Source organism: Diorhabda sublineata, chromosome 8 (genome assembly GCF_026230105.1).
Source record: "Diorhabda sublineata isolate icDioSubl1.1 chromosome 8, icDioSubl1.1, whole genome shotgun sequence".
NCBI classification, from domain to species: domain Eukaryota; kingdom Metazoa; phylum Arthropoda; class Insecta; order Coleoptera; family Chrysomelidae; genus Diorhabda; species Diorhabda sublineata.
Window position 1 is genome coordinate 14,262,915 of NC_079481.1, and position 22,370 is coordinate 14,285,284.

Sequence of the window (22,370 nt, forward strand, 5' to 3'; positions counted from 1 at the left end):
AACCAATGCTTTTCCGCTCTCTTCCAAACATACAATCCAATTTACATGTAACTCTCTATAACTTCAATATTTAACCCCATGAACATCTTTGGAAGCAACAAAAATTGGAAGGGTCACATGATGCACAAGGGAGTAACGATAGATTTGATTGTTTTGTGTAAAAGCATGTCGGGTCTGCGCTGTTTTTTGCTCAATAACATTCATCAATTCGAATTGCCTTACTTTTTAGGCAAAGAAAAGTCAGGAGGTACTAAATTAGACCAGAAACGCACAGTTTCGTAATAATCTCACCGTAAGCTCTCCAAAAACTTCACATTATTCGTGTTTTGGATCACATATTGTAATAGAGGAGAAAAAATAAAAAAACTTCGTTTCTCAAATTAATAGATACAAAAACGCATATTAGAATAGTAGTCACAACCACCAAATGCTGCACCCTCGCCTGAATAGCGTGAAATTACGTTATTTAACAACCAAGCCTCGTACACTATAGAGTATTTGACAAGCATTTCAATATTATCCATCAAATTATAGCGAAACACTTTTTACAATTAAAAACCATAGATAAACTAGAATATTTCGTAATATATTCAAAATACGGGGAATATAATCTTTAATAAATGTTATTTACTGATGGTATTGTAACGTTTCACCTGGATCAAGTTATGTTTTCGTTTTTAGCTATTGAAATAAAACTTTGAAAATTATATTCATAGATTTAACATTGGTTTAATCCATACAGAATAAATTGCGCTCCATCTTTGTTAGAAGGATGTCGATAATGTACAAGGCAATTTCTCAAATAATCAATTGAAATATTGTTAAAAAAATAGTTGAAAACTGCTTATTCAAAAATAGGAAATTATACATACAAATTCAACTTTCACGGAACAATTACGAGTACGGCCCGTGTATGTCTTTGAGAGTGAGAGTGACGTGAATATAATTTGACTATGGCACATGGTGTTTGAGATTTAATTCTGATTATAAAATAAGTAATAAAATAGTATTATTATCAAATATTTTATCATTATTTTATTTTATTGTGAATGTCTTTCGAACATAATTTTTTATTTCGAGAAAACGATCACCAGAAACTGCCAAGTTTTATCGATTTGACTTTTGCTAACTTCATGTACATGCTGGATTTGAAGAAGGAAGAGTGAGATAGAGCTGTACAAATGAATTAAAAATGAGTCGACCATTTTGAATTTTGTGATTGTTTGATAATAAAAGTATCAGTATCTGGTAGTGTAGTGTACTGTAAAAATATTTGCATTGCATTTGATAAAGAGCAGTATCTTCTATACAATTTCGAAAGAGGTAAGTTCGAATTTATAAATCATTCTATAAAGTTACGCCGGCTGCGTCTTGGGAAAAAATCAATACCATTGTAACTATTTTCCTTTAGCTGCTTCATCAAAATGTCCAGATACTCGGACTGTAAAGTTTATGTGGGAGATTTAGGAAATAGTGCTTCGAAACAGGAAATAGAAGACGCGTTCAAATATTATGGACCACTCCGTAATGTTTGGGTCGCTAGGAATCCGCCCGGTTTTGCTTTTGTCGAATTCGAGGACGCTCGAGATGCCGAAGATGCAATTCGAGGACTAGGTAAATTTGAAGTTGTATTGTGGTCTGCTGTTGTTTTGTTGATCTCATAATCTTAATATTTTTGGTATGTTTTACATTTTTTTGATTCAATTAAGCTTTTATATAGTAGTATAAGTGAATATTCGTCGATTGAAGTTTGTCTTTAAAAATTTATCCTTTCGCTTTATAGGTATTAATTATTATTTATATTTATCATGTAATACTACCAGAATTTTGAATATGCGATTTTCAAAGTAGAGAGAATTAATGCATTTGATTAAATGAGCTTAGTTGTCAAAATAGTAAATGTGTAAATAGAAAATTTTTTTTATATACTTTGGTGATTAATTTAATTTCAATGAAACACACACACAATGAAAAATTATAGTTTTCACATAAATAATGAAACTTCACTATCTACCAGTTATAAAACACCCAACGAAACATTTAAAATTGATTGATTTGTCAAAATTTTTATCAATTATTACACAAATAGAAAAAAACATTCATTTTTGAATTTTTTTGAAGTCTTAGTCTAGCTTCCAGTGACCAATGGTTTTTAACTAGCAATTTTTTCAGAATCAGAAAGTAATAAATACCTAAAGGTAAAAGAACATATATTTTGCCAATGTGCTTTTTTAACCTGGGAATGTAAATCAATAAAAATAAACTACCTTCAAAAATTGATAAATTTCAAGCAATGGATGTTTTTGGCAAAATTCTATAAAGTCAATGCTTTTCATTAACTTCGAACAAGCATTCGACAGTCTGAAAAGGAGGACAATTATAAAGGACATGGAAAAACTACAACGACCCCTTAAGTTTAAGTGGAAATGACTATGTTGAATTCTAGAGCAAGGGTAATAACAAAAAGCGAACCATCCGAGGAATTTGAAATGAATGCTGTGGTAAGGCAGGGTGATTTAAAATCAAAGTATCATTAACAAATCAATACAAGTAATAGCATATGCTGATGATTTAACTCTATTAGCAAGCGACCAAAGGAGTCTTGAGAGCACAATAGAAAAATTTTGAAGAGAGGCGGGAAAAAAATTGGAAATAAATCAGAAAAAGACAAAATATATGGAAATTGAAAGAAAAAACGAAGTTCACAAACAAGAAACAGTAAAAATAAATCACCTCATCTTCGAAATAGTCGACACCTTTAAGTACTTAGGAACAATAATGAGATCAAGAGAATAAGCCGAGCAACCAAATTAAGAATCTATAAGACTGCGATAAAACTAGCTGAAACTATGAGACTAACAAATATGGATGAAGGAGAACTAAGGATATATGAGAGGAGAATAATTTGGAAAATTCATGGATCAGTGAAAGTTTCAAAGTTTGAAATGAGTAGAACTTAAGAATTATGGAATTAAGAATATATTAGAAAATAATATTAGAAAATGAGGATATAGTAAATACAATTATAGCAAAAAAAATACAACGGTACGGACACATTAAAAGAATGGAAAAAATGGCAGTGTATAAGGAAAATTATAGAATGAAGACAAAATGAAAAAAGGTTGCCTGCAAGACCAAAAAATAGATAGGAAGATCAAATTGTGCAAGATATGCAACATCTTGGAGTTGTGACTGGAACAAACAGATGCATGACAGAAAGCAATGTAGAACAATAGTTGATTCTTCTCATTTTGAATGTGAAGCAAACCCAACAGGTCCGCCCTCTCTTTCGCGGCCACTGCAATTGACACATCTCCTGTCAACGGTGGAATTTTTGACTTACATAAGCGCCATTTGCAGTTTTTATTAAACCATGGATAGTCTGCAAAACCCTCGAAGGAGTAAGGAATATAGGCTTCCATACCTGCCAAGATTACTTCCGAAATCTCGTTTGAAGGGTCAATGGAATTGAAGTAAACTATTATTCCAAGGAAACATAAAGAAGAAATTTTTCAGATGCTTTCATTTTTTGAGAAATTTCTTCATTTGTGACACTATTTGATTGGATGTGCTATATTATGTGTTATAATTATTACTTATGCAGTCTTCCATTGAAGTCATAAAAAAGACCCATAGCTCCAGTTTCAACTATTTCATTTATTGTTTTATTTATATTTTAAGTATGTTTTATGTCATATACTATTTGGTATATAATTTTTTTCCAGTTCTACTTTTTTACATTTAAAAGTAAAAACCAAACAATTTTTTCAAATGCATTTTTTCTCTTAATATTTTTATTTTTTTTAGTTTTTTTATGCATACTGTGCTACAGGAAGCTCTAACAGTCCAATATGTTTAATTTTTTGTTTGTTATTTAATTTATTTTATTTATACAAGAATTTTTAATTAAATATAGTAACAAGAATTTTTAATTAAATATAGTAAAGATCTTGTAGCTACTGTTGGTCAGTTAGAGCTCCAAGTATCAAATAAAAATTATTTTTTGTTGCAAGAAACTTCATTATGGACTGGGATAGATTTGTGACTGATATTTGAAACAAAATACTATAACCACAGTAACAGGCTATTTTTTATCAAAAATATTTGATTTTTTTATATTGTAACAAATACTTTGATAAGAGTATCCTGCTTTCTGGAAAATAAATGTTTTCCCCCCTTTATTTTCACGTAATACCATCAACCATAAAATATGAATTATTGGCGTTTGGAGAAATACTTTGAAAAATATATTAGTCCATTCAGATTGTAAATTAATAATTTTTGATTAATAATAATAATTTTTTAAGTGAACAGAAACAACTTTAGTTGCTTGGGCATAATTCTGTTGATGATGATTGATTTATCCAAGACCATTTTGAAACAACGTTTAAAAAAGAGTTTGGACATTAATGGGTTAAGCAATAATGCTAAATTTACATCCTTCTCCGGTAGTTTATTGTATATCGTGTAGATTGTCGGAAAATTGTAGTTTACATGTCAAAATTGGATGTTTCTACCTGAATAGCTCATGGTAGAATAGTGGGTAGTCATGATCTATTGTTCCATACGCATAGCTAGCCCAGGACTCTATTGCAGGTACAGTTTCATAGCTTTTGAAGCCACCCTGTTGATGGATAGGTGTAGAATTAGGGGTTATTGGTTTTACCTGAACCTCCAGGTTGGCTATAATTCCAATGGCATCCGAAATATAATGCAACAAATTCTATGAATAAATTTATTTCTTAAAACGGGTTGAATATTTAATTTAGTAATAAATGAATTTTACATATACTGTGGTTATAATATCTTGTATAGAAACAATGTGTCACATCTGTCAGCTTCAGTTATGTTGAAAAATTGAATAAATGAAAGATATCAAAAATTTTTTGAAAAATCTTCGAGCCACTTCGAAAATCAAGCCCGCCTCAACGAACATTAACCTCTTTCTACCTGTTACTAAAATGTCTTCATCTTCATTTGTCAGATGGTCGTAGAATCAGCGGTCGCAAAGCGCGAGTAGAGAAATGTATGCCTGTCTCTCTTTCGAATCGCTTTTCACACTAAATTTTTATTTTCCCCTAGATGGTCGAACGATATGCGGCAGACGAGCAAGAGTAGAAATATCCAATGGAAAAGGAGGCAGCGGACGTTATCGGGGGCCTCCACCGAGGTCACGTAGTAAACCTTTTCATCCTGATGATCGATGCTACGAGTGTGGAGATAGAGGACATTATGCCAGAGATTGCAGCCGTTATCGATCTTCAAGAAGACGCAGGTATTGTTCATCTCAGTTTTCAAACTTTTTTTAAATTGATCCATGAAAAGCTAGTTTTAAATTTATATAAATAATTGGCTATTTTGCTGCCTTTTATTTTAAAGTAATCAGAACAATGCAAACATTCATCATCATCAAGCCATTCAATCCTTTGGATTAAGGCTATCACTTTAAAAACTTTTTTGAGATGGACTACTTCTTGTTTTCTATTTTTTTTTATAGTTTATAGTTTGTATTGGTTGCTTTTGTTAGTATTTTCTATTCCATTCAGCTCCGGCATTTTCCCTCAAGCTCTTTATATTAAGTGCCTCTTCTCCTTGGCCACAATGGGGTCCATTGCGTTATTCTTTTGACCATATCAGTTGGATTTCCTCTATATATATACACCATGTGCTTTTATGTAGCTCACTACATTTTCCTACTCCAGCTCTTTCTTTATTTCTTTGTTTTTTTTGCTCTCCTTTCTCTTGGTTTTTTCAATATGCACAAGTTACATACGCAAGATTAATAGATAATGAAAGTAGAATGCCTCCATAATTGAATGCTTCTTTGTTAGTAAATGATATGGAAAACATTATACTGAATGGTGATTTTTAATTAGTTTTGCATATTTTTAATTTAACAACAACTATATTTTTTCGGATATTATATATTTTTCTTCTAAAACTAGCTTTTAATGGATGCTCATTCTTTTTCAGTAGTGTGGATGGCTAGATTCAATTTTTTTGGGAAGCATTGAATTTTTTTTTACAATTATCGTTCAACACAATTTTCATACATTCATTCTTTTTAATGATGACTCTATTAGTGATAACTGTCTAACAAAAACTATTGTTTTCATGTGCAGATAATAAATTATTTAAATTTAAAAACCTGTGTATAGCTGAAACTGTAGCACTTGAATGGTTTTGTAAAAATTTCAAAATTAGGGTGTATTCTTCTACTTATATGTGAGGTTTCAATTTTTTTTCGTTTAGTGTGAAACAAAAGTAAAAAATTGGTTTTTCTAGTGTCACTTTTGTAGCAAATTGGATTTTCTGATTTTGTTTTGGACATAAATTGAGTTTAACTTTATGGAGTTTTGTTTTAATTGATCGAAAATTGACATTTTGAATTTGAATTTGATTACAAATTTATCAGTTCAATTTGGCCATAAATATATTTTCGAGTTTTAATTATTCGCTACATTTAATTTGGTTAAAATTTTGCTTTTTCAACTTTAATGTGATCAAAGATTTGGTAAAAAAAATTTTTTTACGGTTCAATTTAGTGCAAAACTTTGCTTTTCTGTGTATTTGTTCATCAAATATTTGTTTTTCTGAATAAAATGAGCTATTTAAACATAATTTATTAAAACTTTTATTTTTTTATTGCCTCTGTAAGTTTATATTTGTCGAAAATTGGGTTTTATACTCTTAATTTTGTCTAAAATTGGCGTTTTAAATTTAAACTTAAAAAAAATGTCAGTTCAATTTGGATAAAAATTTACAATCTGGTTTTAATTCTTTTTTGGTTTTCTTACTTTTTATTTGGTGAAAATTTTGCTTCTCGTATTGAATTTGATTTATTCAAAATGCCTTTTCAAACATAGTTAGAAATTTGCATTTCGAGTAATTTTTTTAGCGTTTCCTTCATTCTATTTGTTTTGAATTTTTATTTTCGAGTTGAATATGTTCAAAAATTGGTTTTCCTATATTTATACTTGATTAAAATTTTGCTTTTCCACTTTTAATTTTGTTAAAAATTTGGTAAAACAATTTTTCAATGCAATCTAGTGGAAACTTTTCTTTTCATATCATTTTATTCAAAATAGGCTGTCCTGGATAAAATCTTGATAGGAAATGACACTGTTAAATTAAATTTATTAAAAAATAGGCTATGTTAAGTTTACATTGGTTAAAAATTGGCTCTGTAAGTTTATCTTCGTCATAAATCAGATTTTATCAATTAATTTTTATTATTAATCATAGTTCAGTTTGGTTTATATTTTAACAAAAATTGCTTTTCTTTTTGTTCAAAATTTGCTGCTTAATTTTGTCAAATATAAGATTAATTTTATCAAAAAGTAGCTTTTCGAGTTTACTTTAGGTAAAAATTGCCATTCCATGTTTAATTTTGTCAAAAATTAGCTCTTCTGAATTTGTTTATAAATTGCAATCCTTAATTTAAATTCAAAATTGCTTTTCGTGAGTTTTTGGCCTTCCTGAGTTAATTTTGGTTAAAAATTGGCTTTTCCTTCAATTTGGTTAAAAGTTGCTACCCCAAATTTATTTTGATATAATTTGGTTCTGCTAAATTTATTTTGGTCAAAAATTGGAAATTAAACTGTTCGAAAATTTGGTGTAGTAAAAATTTTTTGAATTTCATTTGATTGAATATTTGCTTTTCCTTGTTTTGTTTTAGTCAAAAATTGGCTATTCTGACTTTAATTTGATTAAAAATTTATTTTAAATTTGAGCAATTTAGCCAAAAATTTGATTTTTTAATTTTAATTATTTCAATCTTCTACATTTAATAAGCTTTTCTAATTATAATTTGGCCAAAATTGACTTTTTCAAATCTCAGCTTTGCCAAAATCCAACTTCTCTGAGTTTGTTTCGAACAAACAGTTTTCAAGTGCTATATCACAGTACTGAATACACTCTTTAGTACCACTACTCAAGTACTCAACATTTACATTGACACTCGTTTCGATAACTAAATTATCCTCAGATATCAATAAAACAGCTTGTTTTTCAAGATAACATTGTAGTTGAATGAATGTTAGATTTACATAATTTGAAGAGAAAACATTTTAGCCATTCACACCATCAAATTTAAGGAATATAGAGGGCCCGAAATTGTAAGTTGCACGTTTAGTTGAGCACGGCATTTTTTTTTTGCTAAGTGGCGATTTCAACTTGAAAATTCATTAACACGACGAACTCCAAATATACCACCAAATGTTTTGGTGATCAATAAAAATTCAGTTCTTACATATATTTTTTAATTTCTTTTTATCATTTCCTTTATCAATAGTTTTTTTTATTTATTATTTAAGCCACTTCCTCCATAAAAATCTTAAAATTCTATTCTACAAATCATATTAATATTTCATCCAAGGAAATTGTTTAAAAGGATTTATTTTTTAAAACAAGAATAAATATTTATCCTTATCAAAACTGTAGGATATTTTGGCCTTTACATAACTTGAGACAAGTCCGGGCAGGTCTCACTGATAACTCTCGAGATTTAGTCTCTAGTCTTCCGTTCATGTTGGAAGAGTATCAAAAGTCTCGGAGACTTGAGTATTGTGGTTTTTAGTTAAAATATTTTTGTTCTTTGAAATGAGTGATAAAAGAGAGTGAACGGGACGATGAGGTGATGGATTTGATTCATCTTTATGAGGAGCATGAGTTTTTATGGAATGTTCAACATATAATGTATAAAAATCGCGATAAAAAAATGCAAGAGTTTGACCAAATCGCAGAAAAATTCCAAAATTTTGATGGGAATGAAGTTCAGAGGAAAATCTTCACCCAACAGTCCTTTTTCTTCACTCTCTGTTTTTGAACAATTTGTCACTGTGAGTGGAGTCTTCTGAGACGTCTAAAAGCGGTCTCGAGACCAAAAGTGATCACAGATGGACAATAGCCTGAGAACTAGTCTCGAGACTTAGTCTCAGGTGGAGACTTTCCTTTCTCCTTTCTATTCCTTAGTTTGGGCAACGGCGAAGTTGAAATCAATATGATTTGTGGATATTTATGTTTCTTTTTGTTATAACATTATTATTACATTTTATGTATCATAAGTTTTTTTTGTTTGGCGTATTTGGGAACTGAATTTTTATTTAAATGATTTTGTGGATATGCTAATTTCTTTGCCAGTTTTATTAAGCAACAAGTCTATTAATCGGTCAAAACTTTCAAAATTAATATTTTTTGAAATATAAATTTTACTGAATCTTACTTATATGTTTATGTTTTCTCTTTTTGAGTTCATCCACTACTCTGCCCTACCAAATCTACTTTATTAGCTTTCTGGAATGTTTGAACGAGGTAACGAGGTGCCTTTTTAAAGTAGATTAGATTAGTTGAGTTGAAGCGTCAAGACCATGAATCTATCTTGCTAATACTTCTATCTAATGTGTACCACAGAATATTTACCAGACAGGTAGCAACGACTTTGCAGATTGAGCAAGAGGCTTACCGCTTCTTGTCTTAGGAAGTGTGATTTTAAGTACAGTAGCCTTTGTCAATGTACAGACTCACATCCGCCTGTTTCCTTGCAAAAATTTCTTCAGGTGGTAATTCACCAGACACTGTGCGATGAGCTTAATGTTTAATGAAAGAATCTCTTGGAACCAATTTGTCGAAAAATCTCTTCGATTTTTTCAGTCTCGGGATCTTATCCTATTTGATTTCTTCTTGTTTTTTTTTTATAATTATGACTTATGGCTTTTTGGGAAACGTTTAAAATATTGTGATCTTATGAAAGGAGTTCATTGCTGTTCACCCTAGCGTGACCCATATTAGAGTAACTTGTTTCCTAACACTGGGACCAGGGACTGTCTGCATTCCCCCTAATTCAATTTTACAAGAGTCAAGAGCTTGGATGGCTACTCTGTTCAACAAATGTCTTTGCATTGCGGTAGTTGCATTGTGCGCAATGAGCTCCATAATTAAAAAAAAAAATTCCGTTTTGGTATAAAAACTAACTAGTAGAAATACAGTATAGAATTTCATTATTAGTACCATATTCTTAACCAGGTGGGAATTGTATGGAAGTTGGTCAAAAACATTCCAGAGAAATTTGCACCTTTCAATCATTTCTTTCAGTTTCTCGTAATCAGAAATCGATTTCCTAACATTCGTTGCGATTTTTAATCGACTCTGTAATTTTCTAATAAAACGAGCTCAAAATGGCGTCTTGTAGTACTGTTAGACACCAAGTGAATTCTGCAAATGAGCTGAGAATTCTCTTAATCAGAAATCGAATTTTTTCACAGTCGTTACGATTTTTAATCGATTTTGTCATTTTCTGATAAAACGAGCTCAAAATGGCATCATATAGTACTGTCAGACTTCGAGCTAATTCTGTATAGGAGCTGAGAATTATTTTATTACTTCCGAATCATCTCTTTTAGTTTCTCGTAATTAGTAAAATCGTTGCGATTTTTAATGGATTCTGTCATTTTCTAATAAAACGAGCTCAAAATGGCGTCATGTAGTACTGTCAAATACCGAGCTAATTCTACATATTGGTCAATATGAAAAGTTTTGATTGATATAAAAGACACTGTTGCTGATAGTTTAAATGAATACTAAATATCCACACGATCATTTTAAATCGAATGTTTGGTGTTGAAAACATTCAGATATAAAAAAATTGGCTTGAACTTACTGCCATGTTTATAGGTTAAGAGTCTGTGGACGGTAGACAGGTAAAGAACAATCGATCGATATGAATTCACATTGACTCGCCTAGTACGACTAGTTGTTGTCTCCCACTGACTTCGTAGACTTCCACGTAGAATTTCAACGTTCTCTACTACAAATCGAACGACCGGCAAACTCAAAAAAATATCAAAATGTGAGCCAGTGAGAGATAGTCGACTCGATATTGGGCTTGCCCGTACACCCCTCTAGCTCCTACAATTTCAACAATAGTGATTGATAAACTCTTCTACTATCTACAATGTTTACGTCATGACTACTAGTGTTCTCTCACAAAATCTAATGGTAAAATTACTTTTAATGAATATAAACTATAGAGTATAATTAACGGTATTATCAAAAAAAGGAGTAAGCGTAAAAATATATCAGTTCAAAAAAAATTATTTACACTAAAACAAAATTCTGAAATTTTTGCGGACTATGCAAAAATATTTTTTTGTATTTATTTATACACATCGTATCATACCTTCGACTTTTTTCGACAAATCTCTATTCGTCATTTGAAATTTGCTCGTTTTTTAGAGAATCAATGACTCACCTATAACTATTGATAGTAATTAACTAACTATTAATAGTAACTAACTAATTATTAATAGTAACTATAACTATTAATAGTAACTATAACTATTAATAGTATCTAACTATTAATAGTACCTATTACTATTAATAGTAACTAACCAACTATTAATAGTATCTAACTAATAATAGTTAAAACTGCCCGCCATATTCTAATGGTTTTATATGCATATAATGAATCATTTAACTCTCTAGGTATTTCTATACCACTCAAATGGTTTTTTTGCGAAAAACGCACAGGAATCGTTAAAAAATAATATTTATACCTATCGAAAATAAAAATAACAAGTTCTTATAATAACTAATGGGAGCTATGTTCAACATGACCTACTACAGCCCTAGAGAAGTTGCTAAATGTACCTCCCCTTCAGCTTATAGTGAAAAAAGAGGCATTTAAGGCCGCCCATAAGTTAATCCAGACAAAAAAATTAAAGTTGGGAAATAGTATCAATTATGGGCCAATAAAGTCCTTTTGTAAGCTGGAAATGTATATCTTCGGTACATAGATGGTTCGAAAGTTATATTGATCATTTATAGACCAAAATGTAAGCTAACGTGGCTACAATACCACCAAAGTATACTAAGCAATGAGGAAGCTATATTTATATGTTCGGAAAGGATTACGAACAAAAGAACTCGATTCACGGGTTGAACCGCCTTAGAATATTTGCAAATTCTCGAGGTTACGGCTCCCACTTTGGAGCCATTTGGTTATCCGTTCAATGGTGAAAAGTGATTTGATTCTGTGGTCTCAATCTGCCTACTACACGCAACGAATCATCTCTTTTTTCTGGTTGATTCCAAGGCCTCAATCTGCCTCCATGGAATTTCACCGAGGAAATGAAGAGCTGATACAAAAATATAAAATGATGAAAAAATAGAAAATAAAAATAATATGAATAATAATCACTGAAGACCAACAGTGAGTGTGTTAATGTCAACAGTGTTCTTAATGGTAAGCATATTATTTTTATTTTCTATTCTTTTATCATTTTATATTTTTGTTTGACTTACTGTGAGAAATCCAAAGAGTGGACAGATTGAGGCCTTGGAATCAACCAAAGACAAGGGGTTGAGACCACGGAATCGGATTACGGTACTTCAAGCCTTGAAGTCACATGGCTGATTTTTTTCATAACTAAAAAATTTATGAAATATATATTTCAAACTCAAGCTCTGTTTTGTTGTTCCTCTACTTTATTTACTATACCTCTCCATCCGTTTATGCTTTGTGGTCTATCTTTCTGCTTAGTTATTCCCACTCTTTTCAAATATGATGTTACATCTTCCATCCATTCTATGACGTTAAATTGGTGAGCGCCATAGTAACAGCAAAGCATCTACATTGCAAATGGGCTGTCTAAGTATCTTGAAGGAGTAGTACTAACACCTAGGGAAGTAGGATACCAAACTTCCCCAAAAATATCCTTCTTTGGGAGGAGAACAATATGATGTAGAGTCTTGTACAAAATATCTTCTAGGTTTAGGTGCAAAGTGGTTGTAAAGCCAAAACGACCCTCTAAAACAATCTACAATCTATCTATTTCTTTTTCAGCATGCCTCTCCCTCCATTTGTGCTCTCTTGGCAATACTGTTTGCATTTGTTCTGCATACATACCCCAACCCCTTGAATTTTTGGCTAATATTTGGCTCGATATATATTTCCTTTCTAGCCCAGGATTTGCTCTTCTACTCCGTGTCTCATTATTTGTTTGCTCATCCCCTAGTATTTTCGGAGTACTTTTCTTTGCCACCATCCTATTTTTTCAGAATCTTCTGACTTAGTACCCAGGTCTTACACTCATACACTATAATCGGCTTAATCATTGTTTTATACAATCTTACCTTTGCTGCTTTGGAGATTCATTTTGTTTTCAGAATATTCTACTGCCATCTTTTGCTATTCGATTTTCTAGCTCATAATCTGTATTCGTAATCAGTAGTACTCCTAGATAGTCGAAGGACTCAATTTTTTCAAAATAATATTTCTCGTTTTTCTTTCTGAAAAGTCTGTTTTCCATTTAATTCTTTGTTTGCCGCTGCATTTCTATTTAGTCACTACCATTCACTCTGAGACCGAATCTTTCCGATTCTCTTTTCACTCTACTCTAAACTTTTCCAAATTCCCCCGGGATTTAGCTAGTACTATAATACCGACTTGTATATGTTGAAATTTGATGCTTCCGGTGATTACTTACCCAATGTGGGGTTAAAAAGTGGAGTGGCTAAGAGGTCCCCCTGCTAGACAATATTTTGATCTCTATTCAGAGCCAGTTTCACCAATCTCTTTAGTTTTCTTCGGTTTTTACCTTGTACCTTGCACTTCTTATACTTTTCTTCTATTGCTTCCAGTTTTTCCTCAAAGTCTGAGAAACTTCTCGATATGTCCAAAAATGGTCGATAGAGATGGGAGAGGACGAAAACTCCAAATTCTGCGTACAAACCTTAGAGATAGCAGAGTACCTAATCTGCGAATGTCCTGCACATTTCAGCAAAAGGCATAGGTACCTTGAAGGAATAGTGATATCACCTTATGAATTAGGACAAAACCTCCCATAGAAATCCAGCCTCCTTTGGGAGGAGTTTACGTCTTTTGGAGGCAGAACAATAAGATGTAGTCATGCACACTTACTCTTTTAAATATACTTACAACGACTTCCCCAAAAATCTGTAGTAACTAGAGAGAAAACAAAAAAATATCAATTATTATCAGGTAAAATTCTTACCAAACCGTTTGAGTACCACATCTGTTGGTTATAGGAAAGCCTGTTTAGAATACGTACTTCGATCAGTAGTTTATGGTGGGCTTTAATTATTATCCGTCAGTTGTTGAAAAATAATATAACCAGTTGATTTGTTAAGTCTTGGATATTTAAATTTCTTTGTTACTTTACTTCGATTTCAGTGAATTATTTTTCATATTTCTGCTAGTCCAATAAAATTTCATTGAATATAGAAAACAGCCGGCAAATATTGGGGTGATGTACATACGACTAGGTATTCCAAAAATCGCCAAAAATTTTGACAGGCGCTTATTTAAGATGCTGAATATTTTGATATTAACGGTAAACTTTATGTACAAAATTTGGTGATATAGAACAAGTGGGGGTAGCATCTACTACCCTTGGATATAGGAGGGGATCTCTTTTAATCAGGGTAATTGTAAAGACATTCTTATTTGATCCGTAGAACTATACTTTCGATAAAAAGAAGGTCCTTGTCATTGTTGATTATCTAGTACGTGTTCCAGATATTTCTCTTCTGTTTTCCACTCAATGACTTGCCCGTCGAGCTTATTGAGCTTGAGGTTGTGTTTTCTTCCTTCCTAATGAAGGAAATTAGGTAGATCTTATTCGGAAAGACGTTTAGCCATTATGTCACAGAGTGTATTCTCAAAGCATCCTCTTGCTTAGAAGACTATGTCGTCAGCCCCCGCTAAGAGTTCGTCTACTACTAAGCTCCACATAAGTGGGGATGCGACTTCCCCTTGTGGACATCCTCTGTTAGTTGTAACTGGATGGGTGTCTTGGTTAGGTTAGTTGTAGTCTTGGTTCTAGTAGGTAGTAGTTGTGCCATCTATCTGGAGGTTGTCCTATCTATTCTTCTCGCGTTTAATGCTCTTTTGACAGCCTCGTGTGGACTATTGTCAAAGGCGCTTTCTTTTCAATTGTGCCCCTGCACTCTATGCAGATTTGTCTGTTTGGTATGCCAATTAATACAGTTGGAGAAGTTTCCACTATAGAATATCTGTTCAAATGCAGTTGTCGATAAACTGAAGCCTATTTTGAGGCAAAAGACAAATCCCACAAGCATGGCGTCGAGAAGTTAATGTTGGAATGATTTTATTGCAATTGAAGGAGATTACGTTAGATTTTTGGCAAAAAAATGTTTTTTTCTTAGTTATTCACACGTCTAATTGAGTGATGTGTTAATGAAGAATGCATAAATACAAATATGACTTTCATCTAACGGTATATGAAATTAATAAGAAAGAATATTAAAAAAATAATCGTCAGTAATGTTACAGTTTTCATGTGATGTTGAAATTAATTGATTTGGCGACTGAAAAAAGTTATAACATTAAATTCAGTCTTTAAATTTTAATTTTAATTACCGAAAAAGTTAGTTTTTATATATTTTTATCTGGAAAAAGAATGTCGACATTTTTTTCATAATATTTGTGATTAATTCATCAACAATATTAATGTTATCTTCATCAGCTGTATGGGAGGATTCGTCTTTTCGTTTTGTTGTCAAGTTTTTATAGGAATATTTTTAAATTTTCAAAATAAGCACCTTTTTTTGATGATTTTTATATTTTCCAAATCGTAGCATTTTTCAAATTTTTCGTAGGCCAAGGCATATCTACTTCTCGATTTTTCAGGTATTAAAAGTCCGATTCGCTATCTGAAGACATTTCAAGTAATTACTTCTGAGTTGTTTCGACTTATTTTGAGAAATCGTTGTTTGCTTCCATGCTATCTGAAGACATTCCAAGTAATTACTTCTTAGATATTTCGACTTATTTTGAAAAATCGTTGTTTATCTCTATAGTAACAAGATTTCAAGACCTGCTTCTATAGTAACAATTCTTCTAACACTATTTGATTCCACATCAATATTTTCATTTGCAGACTCTCTTACTTCGAATGGAATGTCTGATTCGCTATCTGAAGACATTCCAAGGAATTACTTCTGAATTGTTTCAACTTATTTTGAAAAGTCGTTGTTTGCTTTCATAGTAACAAGACTTTAAAACCTGCTTCCATAGTAACAATTCTTCTAACACCATTTGATTCCACATCAATATTTTAATTTGCAGACTCTCTTACTTCGAATGGAATGTCTGATTCGCTATCTGAAGACATTCCATAGTATTAATACTTCAAGACCTGCTTCCATAGTAAAAATTCTTCTAACACCATTTCGTTCCACATCAATATTTTCATTTGCATACTCTCTTACTTCAAATGGAATGTCTGATTCGCTATCTGAAGACATTTCAAGTAACTACTTCTGACTTTTTTCGACTTATTTTGAAAAATCGTCGTTTCTTTCCATAGTATCAATATCATACTTTAAGACCTGCTTCCACAGTAATAATTCTTCTAACACCATTTGGTTCCACATCAATATTTTCATTTGCAGACTTTCTTACTACTACTACTACTATTATTGTTTCTTCTTCAATTTGTCCTATCGAAATTATTCTTATTTCTCTTATAACTATTCGACTACGTAGCTGTCGAATATTCTGGAGCATTTTATAAAAATGTTCTGTAACTGTTATCAAGTACTGACGATAAAATTCTAGTGACAAGCAAAAAGGTTCGTAGTGGTCGGTAATTAATGTAACGTCATGGATTGTTATCTTTATTGTTAACAATTCCAATGGATTGTTATCAATTTTTTCGATATCTGACAATACAAACAAATAAAATATTCAGTACTTCTTGAATAATGCGCCTCGTTATGTTCTCAAGTGATCTTCAATATGACTTTAAAACGCATTTTGTACGAACCATGAATATTTCCTATATTGCCACTACCCCTTTGCACGCGACTTCAAACTTTTTATTTGAAGTGTTTCCCTCTAGCTCCTATGATTTTAATCAGGAAGGCGTATATACAAGATGTTTCGAAACACATATTTACCAGCTTGAAATAATGATGGATGTTTTCCATGACAAAAATCGTGAGCCCATCCTTTTTGGAAATACAACACCTACAAAATGCTCAATAAAATTTATTGTCAAATTTAAGTGGAGATACGAACTTGAAATTTTGTTTTCCTTGTAATCGCAAAGGACTAACCGCCAGTATTTTTTCAAAATTCTTGTTATATAATAAGGGGATGAAATTAACAATCCTTTGAAAGTTCAGTTTTATAAAATTTGAAAAAACCATAAAATTTTTATAAAACTACGTAGTGCGGTCCATGAGGTCTCTCTTTATCCACGCTTTTAGAATGTTTTAACTGAAGCTTATGCCTCTATAAAAAATTATGCATCTTTTGAGTCAAAATTTTCGTACAACCCCAATAATCGCTGTCAAATCTTTTACCCCTTCAGCTTTGCGAACAAAAAATAGTCGGTAGGTTCAAATCAAGACTTTGTGGTGGGTGTTCTATCTTTATAAAGCCACAGCAGCCTTGGAAAACGAAGCATTGTCATGAAGCAAGCACACATTTCGACTGATTTTGTCTCGCCTTTTTTCAATAAATTTGCAACGCAACTGCGCTCACGGTTGTATTTGATTCTTTTAAGGCAATCAAAAGTGTATCCTCATAATCAGGACCGAAATTGTCGACAACCTTCATTAAATAGAGATGGTACCTGAAGAAGATTTGAAGCGAGGGCTTTGTAGGGTTAGAACTTCGTCTGACAATAAACATGATGAGCAAATAGTTGAATTCTTGTTGAGTCTGTTTTTAATTGGTAATTTTTTCACAAAATTTGGACCAAAACCAAAAAATTTTGGACCTAAAAGCAATTTAAGACATTTTTCAATAGAACTTGAGTGAGTGGTCGTTATAGCTCTAACTTTATGTGAAGCTTGTTGAGATTTGACCCTGACGCATGCATAAAGATTTTTGCGAACGCATCTCATCCACGATATGAGGTCAAAATGAAATACGTAAATTTCGATAAAAACATTTGATAATATATAAAATAGGGATGGCTAATTTCATCCTTTAGAATTTTGAAAAAAAACCGACGATTAAGGGTTTGCTAAACACGCAAATTACAAGTTTCTATATTTGTTTAAATTTGAGATAACAGATAAAAACAATATTATTCACCACATTATAGGGGTAATAATTTCGAAAAATTTTGACACTATGACTTATCATAATCTTATGCTGAACTTGGAGGTATTTAAAAACATCCTGTACGTCTCCAAAATAACGATCTTTCTTCCTATCCCGACTAGCAATATAGGAAAATTAGACAGGGTGTAAGAAGAAGGTAGAATTGAACGACATATTTTGGGGTGAAAAATAACTCGATTAAACTTACTTTGATGTAAATCTGCATACAAAAAAAGTTATAACATTAGGAAAGTACCACGAAAAACAACTCATAAAGCTTTCTAGAGTTTTGAAAATACTGATTTAATTGTAAAGTATAGGAAACTTAGGGAGTCTTAGGCGTTCAAAACTTTTTTTGTGCAGGGTAAGTTTTTTAGTTACTTTGTATCCTAGCATATGTGATTCAAGTTATGACCTTTATGGCTTTTCATTACACTCTGTATGGTGTGAATTTGGTATCGGAATGCGTTGAAGAGTCCACTTTATGTAATAATATATCATTAAAAAGGTTTAGCAACTTCGAAAACTTCGTTACTTGTTTTTCTAATATTTGTCTCTTTTTTTATTACTATTTATAAACTATTTTTAACCCCATAATTTCAAATAAAAATCAATTTTTAAGTTTAAAATAGTCGAGATATATTTATTACATAGAGAATTTGGAGCTAGAAATGTTTTCCTGCACTAGCTCGATGTAAATATAAAACACTGTCCGGTCCTGGTGGAACAATTCAGGAATGTCAGTAAAAAATTGTGAAGAGTATATATCAAAATATTTATATTGAAATTACCAATTACAGAATACGCTCGCAATACACCCCATTTTTTTTTCTAATTTTAATAAGTTAAGAATACGTGATTTGCTACTTATATTTCTAACCTTAAAATATTGAAAATTTGATTAATCAGGTTCCATAGTACGAAATTTCCACATTTTCAAGAGGAAAATATAAAGTAAACAAAATTTCTGTCTCTTAAACCCTTGAGGACAGATTTATTTTTCCTCATATTCTGATGGATTTCAGGATTTGGAATATTTAAGCGTACAAAATAATAGAAAAATTTATCAATGGATTTTTTTAAAATAAAAGTTGATCCACTAGAGCCACATTATTGCTATTAAATTCTTATTTTATAGAAAAATTAGAAAAATTTCGATTTTTCGGTTCAATCGAGTTCAATTGTATGTAGAACAACGCCATCTGGTTTAATGTAGTTGTGCACGTGTACCATAACTATATATTTTCGATAGCAATTCCACATTTTTCTCTTTGCGTTAAATTTGATAAGAAATTCACAAAATTGCAAGATTGATTCTAAAGCTTTGACAAATTTAATGGATGCAAGTCGATTTGAATGAAATCTTTTCCATTTAATCTGAAACCATCTTTAGTGTGGTGTATCAATGTTTTTTTGGAGATTATGCCATATACTTTTTTCTCCTATCAGTCCATAGGCCACCAACGAAGTTGACTTCATGATTATAACACTTTTAAAACCTATTTAAGGACCGGTATGAATAATCGTGGTTGTCAAAAGGAAGGCTCTTAAATAGGTTTTAAAAGTGTTATAATAGACTTCATTGATTTCTCAGGGACTATATCTTTTGTTTGCTCTTTTATATCTTTTTATTTCATTCCCTTTATCTCAGCAACTTATTTCACATTTTCAATCTATGTTTATCTTGGTATCCCATAGTTTTTACCTACTATTCTGCAATCGAATATTGTTTTAGGTACTCTGCCTTCTGGCATCCAGCTTATGTGTCCAAATCACTTCAATTGTGCTGCATAAATCTTATCTCTCGATCGTTGTTTGCTCGTACTACATTTTTATTATTTTTGTACTCTGTTTTCATCGTTTTTATTATATTCTGATCTGTATTACGGTTCTTAAGTATTTTAAATTTATTTTTTCTCGTTATTTTATCTAAGGCTTTCTTCAAATCTATAAAACGCTAAAGAATTTCGTCACCTTGTGCTTCTTTCACTTCTAAACACACATCGTGCCTAAAGTGTCTATTATTTTCTCTAATATTCTAGATATTATTTTCACTGGTATGCTTGTAATTATTATTCCCTTGGTTAGGTTAGGTTAAGTTTCATTCCTAGATTCCAATCTTCAGGTATTTTTTCCTGCTGTATTATCTTCCAATTCATTTAATTCCTCTTCATTCATATATTTAATCATTTCAGCAGTTATATTTTTTCTTCCTGGCGCTTTCAATAGTTTTAATATTTTAATTGCTTCTACTACTTCTTTTCTTATCTTTTCGAAACCTCACTACTGCCTATATCTATTAAAAGAAAATTTGAAAATGCATCGTTGGAAGTCATAAACTACCAAGGCTCCTCGATTTTTTTTTGTTTTCCATAAAGTTTATCGTGTGTCTTGGCTGATTTCCTTATTATTTTTCATTCCTTTCGGGTTCGGAATTTTGCCCTCCAGTTCTCTATATTAAGTGCTCTTATGTCCTCCTCTATTTTGTAACTTCAAGTCTTTCTCAGCCCGCTTCTTCATCTTTCCCAGAATGGGGTCCTTCTGCGTTATTTTAATCATTTCATTTGGTTCAGGTGCTTTACCTCCTCTTCACCTCATAGTAAAAAAGGTATATAGTGTTAATCCAGGATGAAAAACTGAAATCAGGAAACTTGACCTGAGGATTCTAGAACTAATAAAGCTAGAAAGTTGTGACCAAATGCATAGCATAATTTTCCGTGCATCTATCTGATCTACAAATGGTTTGAAGTTAGCCTTAGCACTGACAAAATCACAACTTTTCAAGCATAGTTGATAGTAAAACATATCTACTCAGTGTTTAAATAGAAACTTCCATATATTGTGGGGTTCTGGAGCTCCAGATAACAGAAAAAGGTAATTTTAATGTAGTTACCTGGTCAAACAAGAATACCAGGCAATAAGGAAACAGATAGTCTTGACAAAAAATGGGCAACGACTCTATATGCTCCATATTTACCACCAGAGCCTTAGGGTAGCCTCATGAAATAACGATGAAGCGAAAGGATGGTTAAAGGATCAAATGAAGACCCTAACACAAGCCAATAGATTCATAGAATTTCTCTAGATATCCAAAAACGATATTAAACTGGTGGTTGGTTTTCTGTCAGGTTACTGTCCTCTCAATGATGACTTTAAGACTATAGAAATGGCAGAGAATGACAACAGCTGATAGTGCGAGTAAGCCATAGAAATAAAATTGTCGTAAACCTTCATTACATGGATATGGCACCTGAAGATCTAGAGGATTAGTGTTAACACTTTGAGAAGAGGTAAAAAAACCTCAACAAAAATAGCACCTTTTCGTTTACTGTCTTCTTCTACATTTTTACCATGCTTTTTTCTTTGTTTTCATAATCTTCATTCGTATTATTTCGTAGATATTCTCATCATTTTCAAACCTACGAGTTTCTGCACTTTTTCTCAAAATCGCCGATTTACGAAATAACGCATTGATATTGATATTTTGTTGTATCTTCGTCCCAATTATTCTTTGGTAATGATAACAAGTTTATTATTAAAACAATATAGCAGATACGATATTTTTGTTATGGTTGAGCAGTTTTCTCTACTATATAATTTTCAAAATGTTCCGATTACATTCTTGATAAAAATATGAAAATTGAATACAGTGTTGCCAATTTTCGAAGTATAAGTAGCGACTTATCGTATACGTAAAAAATCAATAATAACTTTATATACTCTTCACCGTCTTTATTTAACTATTTCTAACCTTCTGTCTTGCATTTTATGTTGGCAGATCCAAAAGTCGTTCGAGAAGTCGTTCAAGGGATCGCAGATCAAGGACAAGGAGTAATACCCGTTCCAGAAGCCGTTCTAGGAATCGTTCCAGATCTGATTCAAGAAAGAAAAGCCGTAGTCGTTCTCGAAGTAACGAGAAACGTTCGAGATCTAGATCTCGTTCTAGATCGAGATCGCGTAGTAGATCTGTCAAGGAAAATGGAAATTCTAAAGATTAGATCAGATCGTGTATCACTTTCAGGATTTCTATTCCAATTTATGGTGTTGATGTAATACGTATTGATTATATTTATTGACAGTTCAATTCCGTTCACTTTTTACGATTTTTCTACTTTCACAATAGATTCCTATAATTTTTTAAAAGAAATCCTGATTGACGAGTGCGTTCTTGATGATTTTTATGTAATTTCAATACTCCATAAAGGATTCATTTTATAGATTATAGAATTTTTCTTATGCTTATACGTAATATACTTGGTGTCCATAAATGTTT

General features: G+C 31.7%; 1 protein-coding gene across 2 annotated transcripts; it reads left to right on the top strand.

The window, feature by feature from the left end:
- Positions 1-927: 927 nt before the first annotated feature.
- On the top strand, positions 928-22,365 carry LOC130448323 (serine/arginine-rich splicing factor 7-like). Of its 2 annotated transcripts, XM_056785614.1 has the most exons (5): positions 928-1,323; positions 1,412-1,614; positions 4,985-5,026; positions 5,083-5,275; positions 21,876-22,365. In XM_056785614.1, the coding sequence occupies exons 2-5, from the start codon at positions 1,425-1,427 to the stop codon at positions 22,093-22,095; spliced, it is 645 nt and encodes a 214-aa protein (XP_056641592.1). In that variant the 5' UTR covers positions 928-1,323; positions 1,412-1,424; the 3' UTR covers positions 22,096-22,365. The 2 variants fall into 2 exon arrangements, with proteins under 2 accessions (XP_056641592.1, XP_056641593.1); XM_056785615.1 differs by lacking the exon at positions 4,985-5,026 and having other exon boundaries at positions 934-1,323.
- Positions 22,366-22,370: the final 5 nt, after the last annotated feature.

Coding starts and splice junctions, on each gene's coding strand:
- LOC130448323 (XM_056785614.1), top strand. CDS start 1,425: ATGTCCAGATACTCGGACTGTAAAGTTTATGTGGGAGATTTAGGAAAT. Junction 1,615..4,984: donor AGATGCAATTCGAGGACTAG/GTAAATTTGAAG, acceptor TTCATTTGTCAG/ATGGTCGTAGAATCAGCGGT. Junction 5,276..21,875: donor CGATCTTCAAGAAGACGCAG/GTATTGTTCATC, acceptor TTATGTTGGCAG/ATCCAAAAGTCGTTCGAGAA.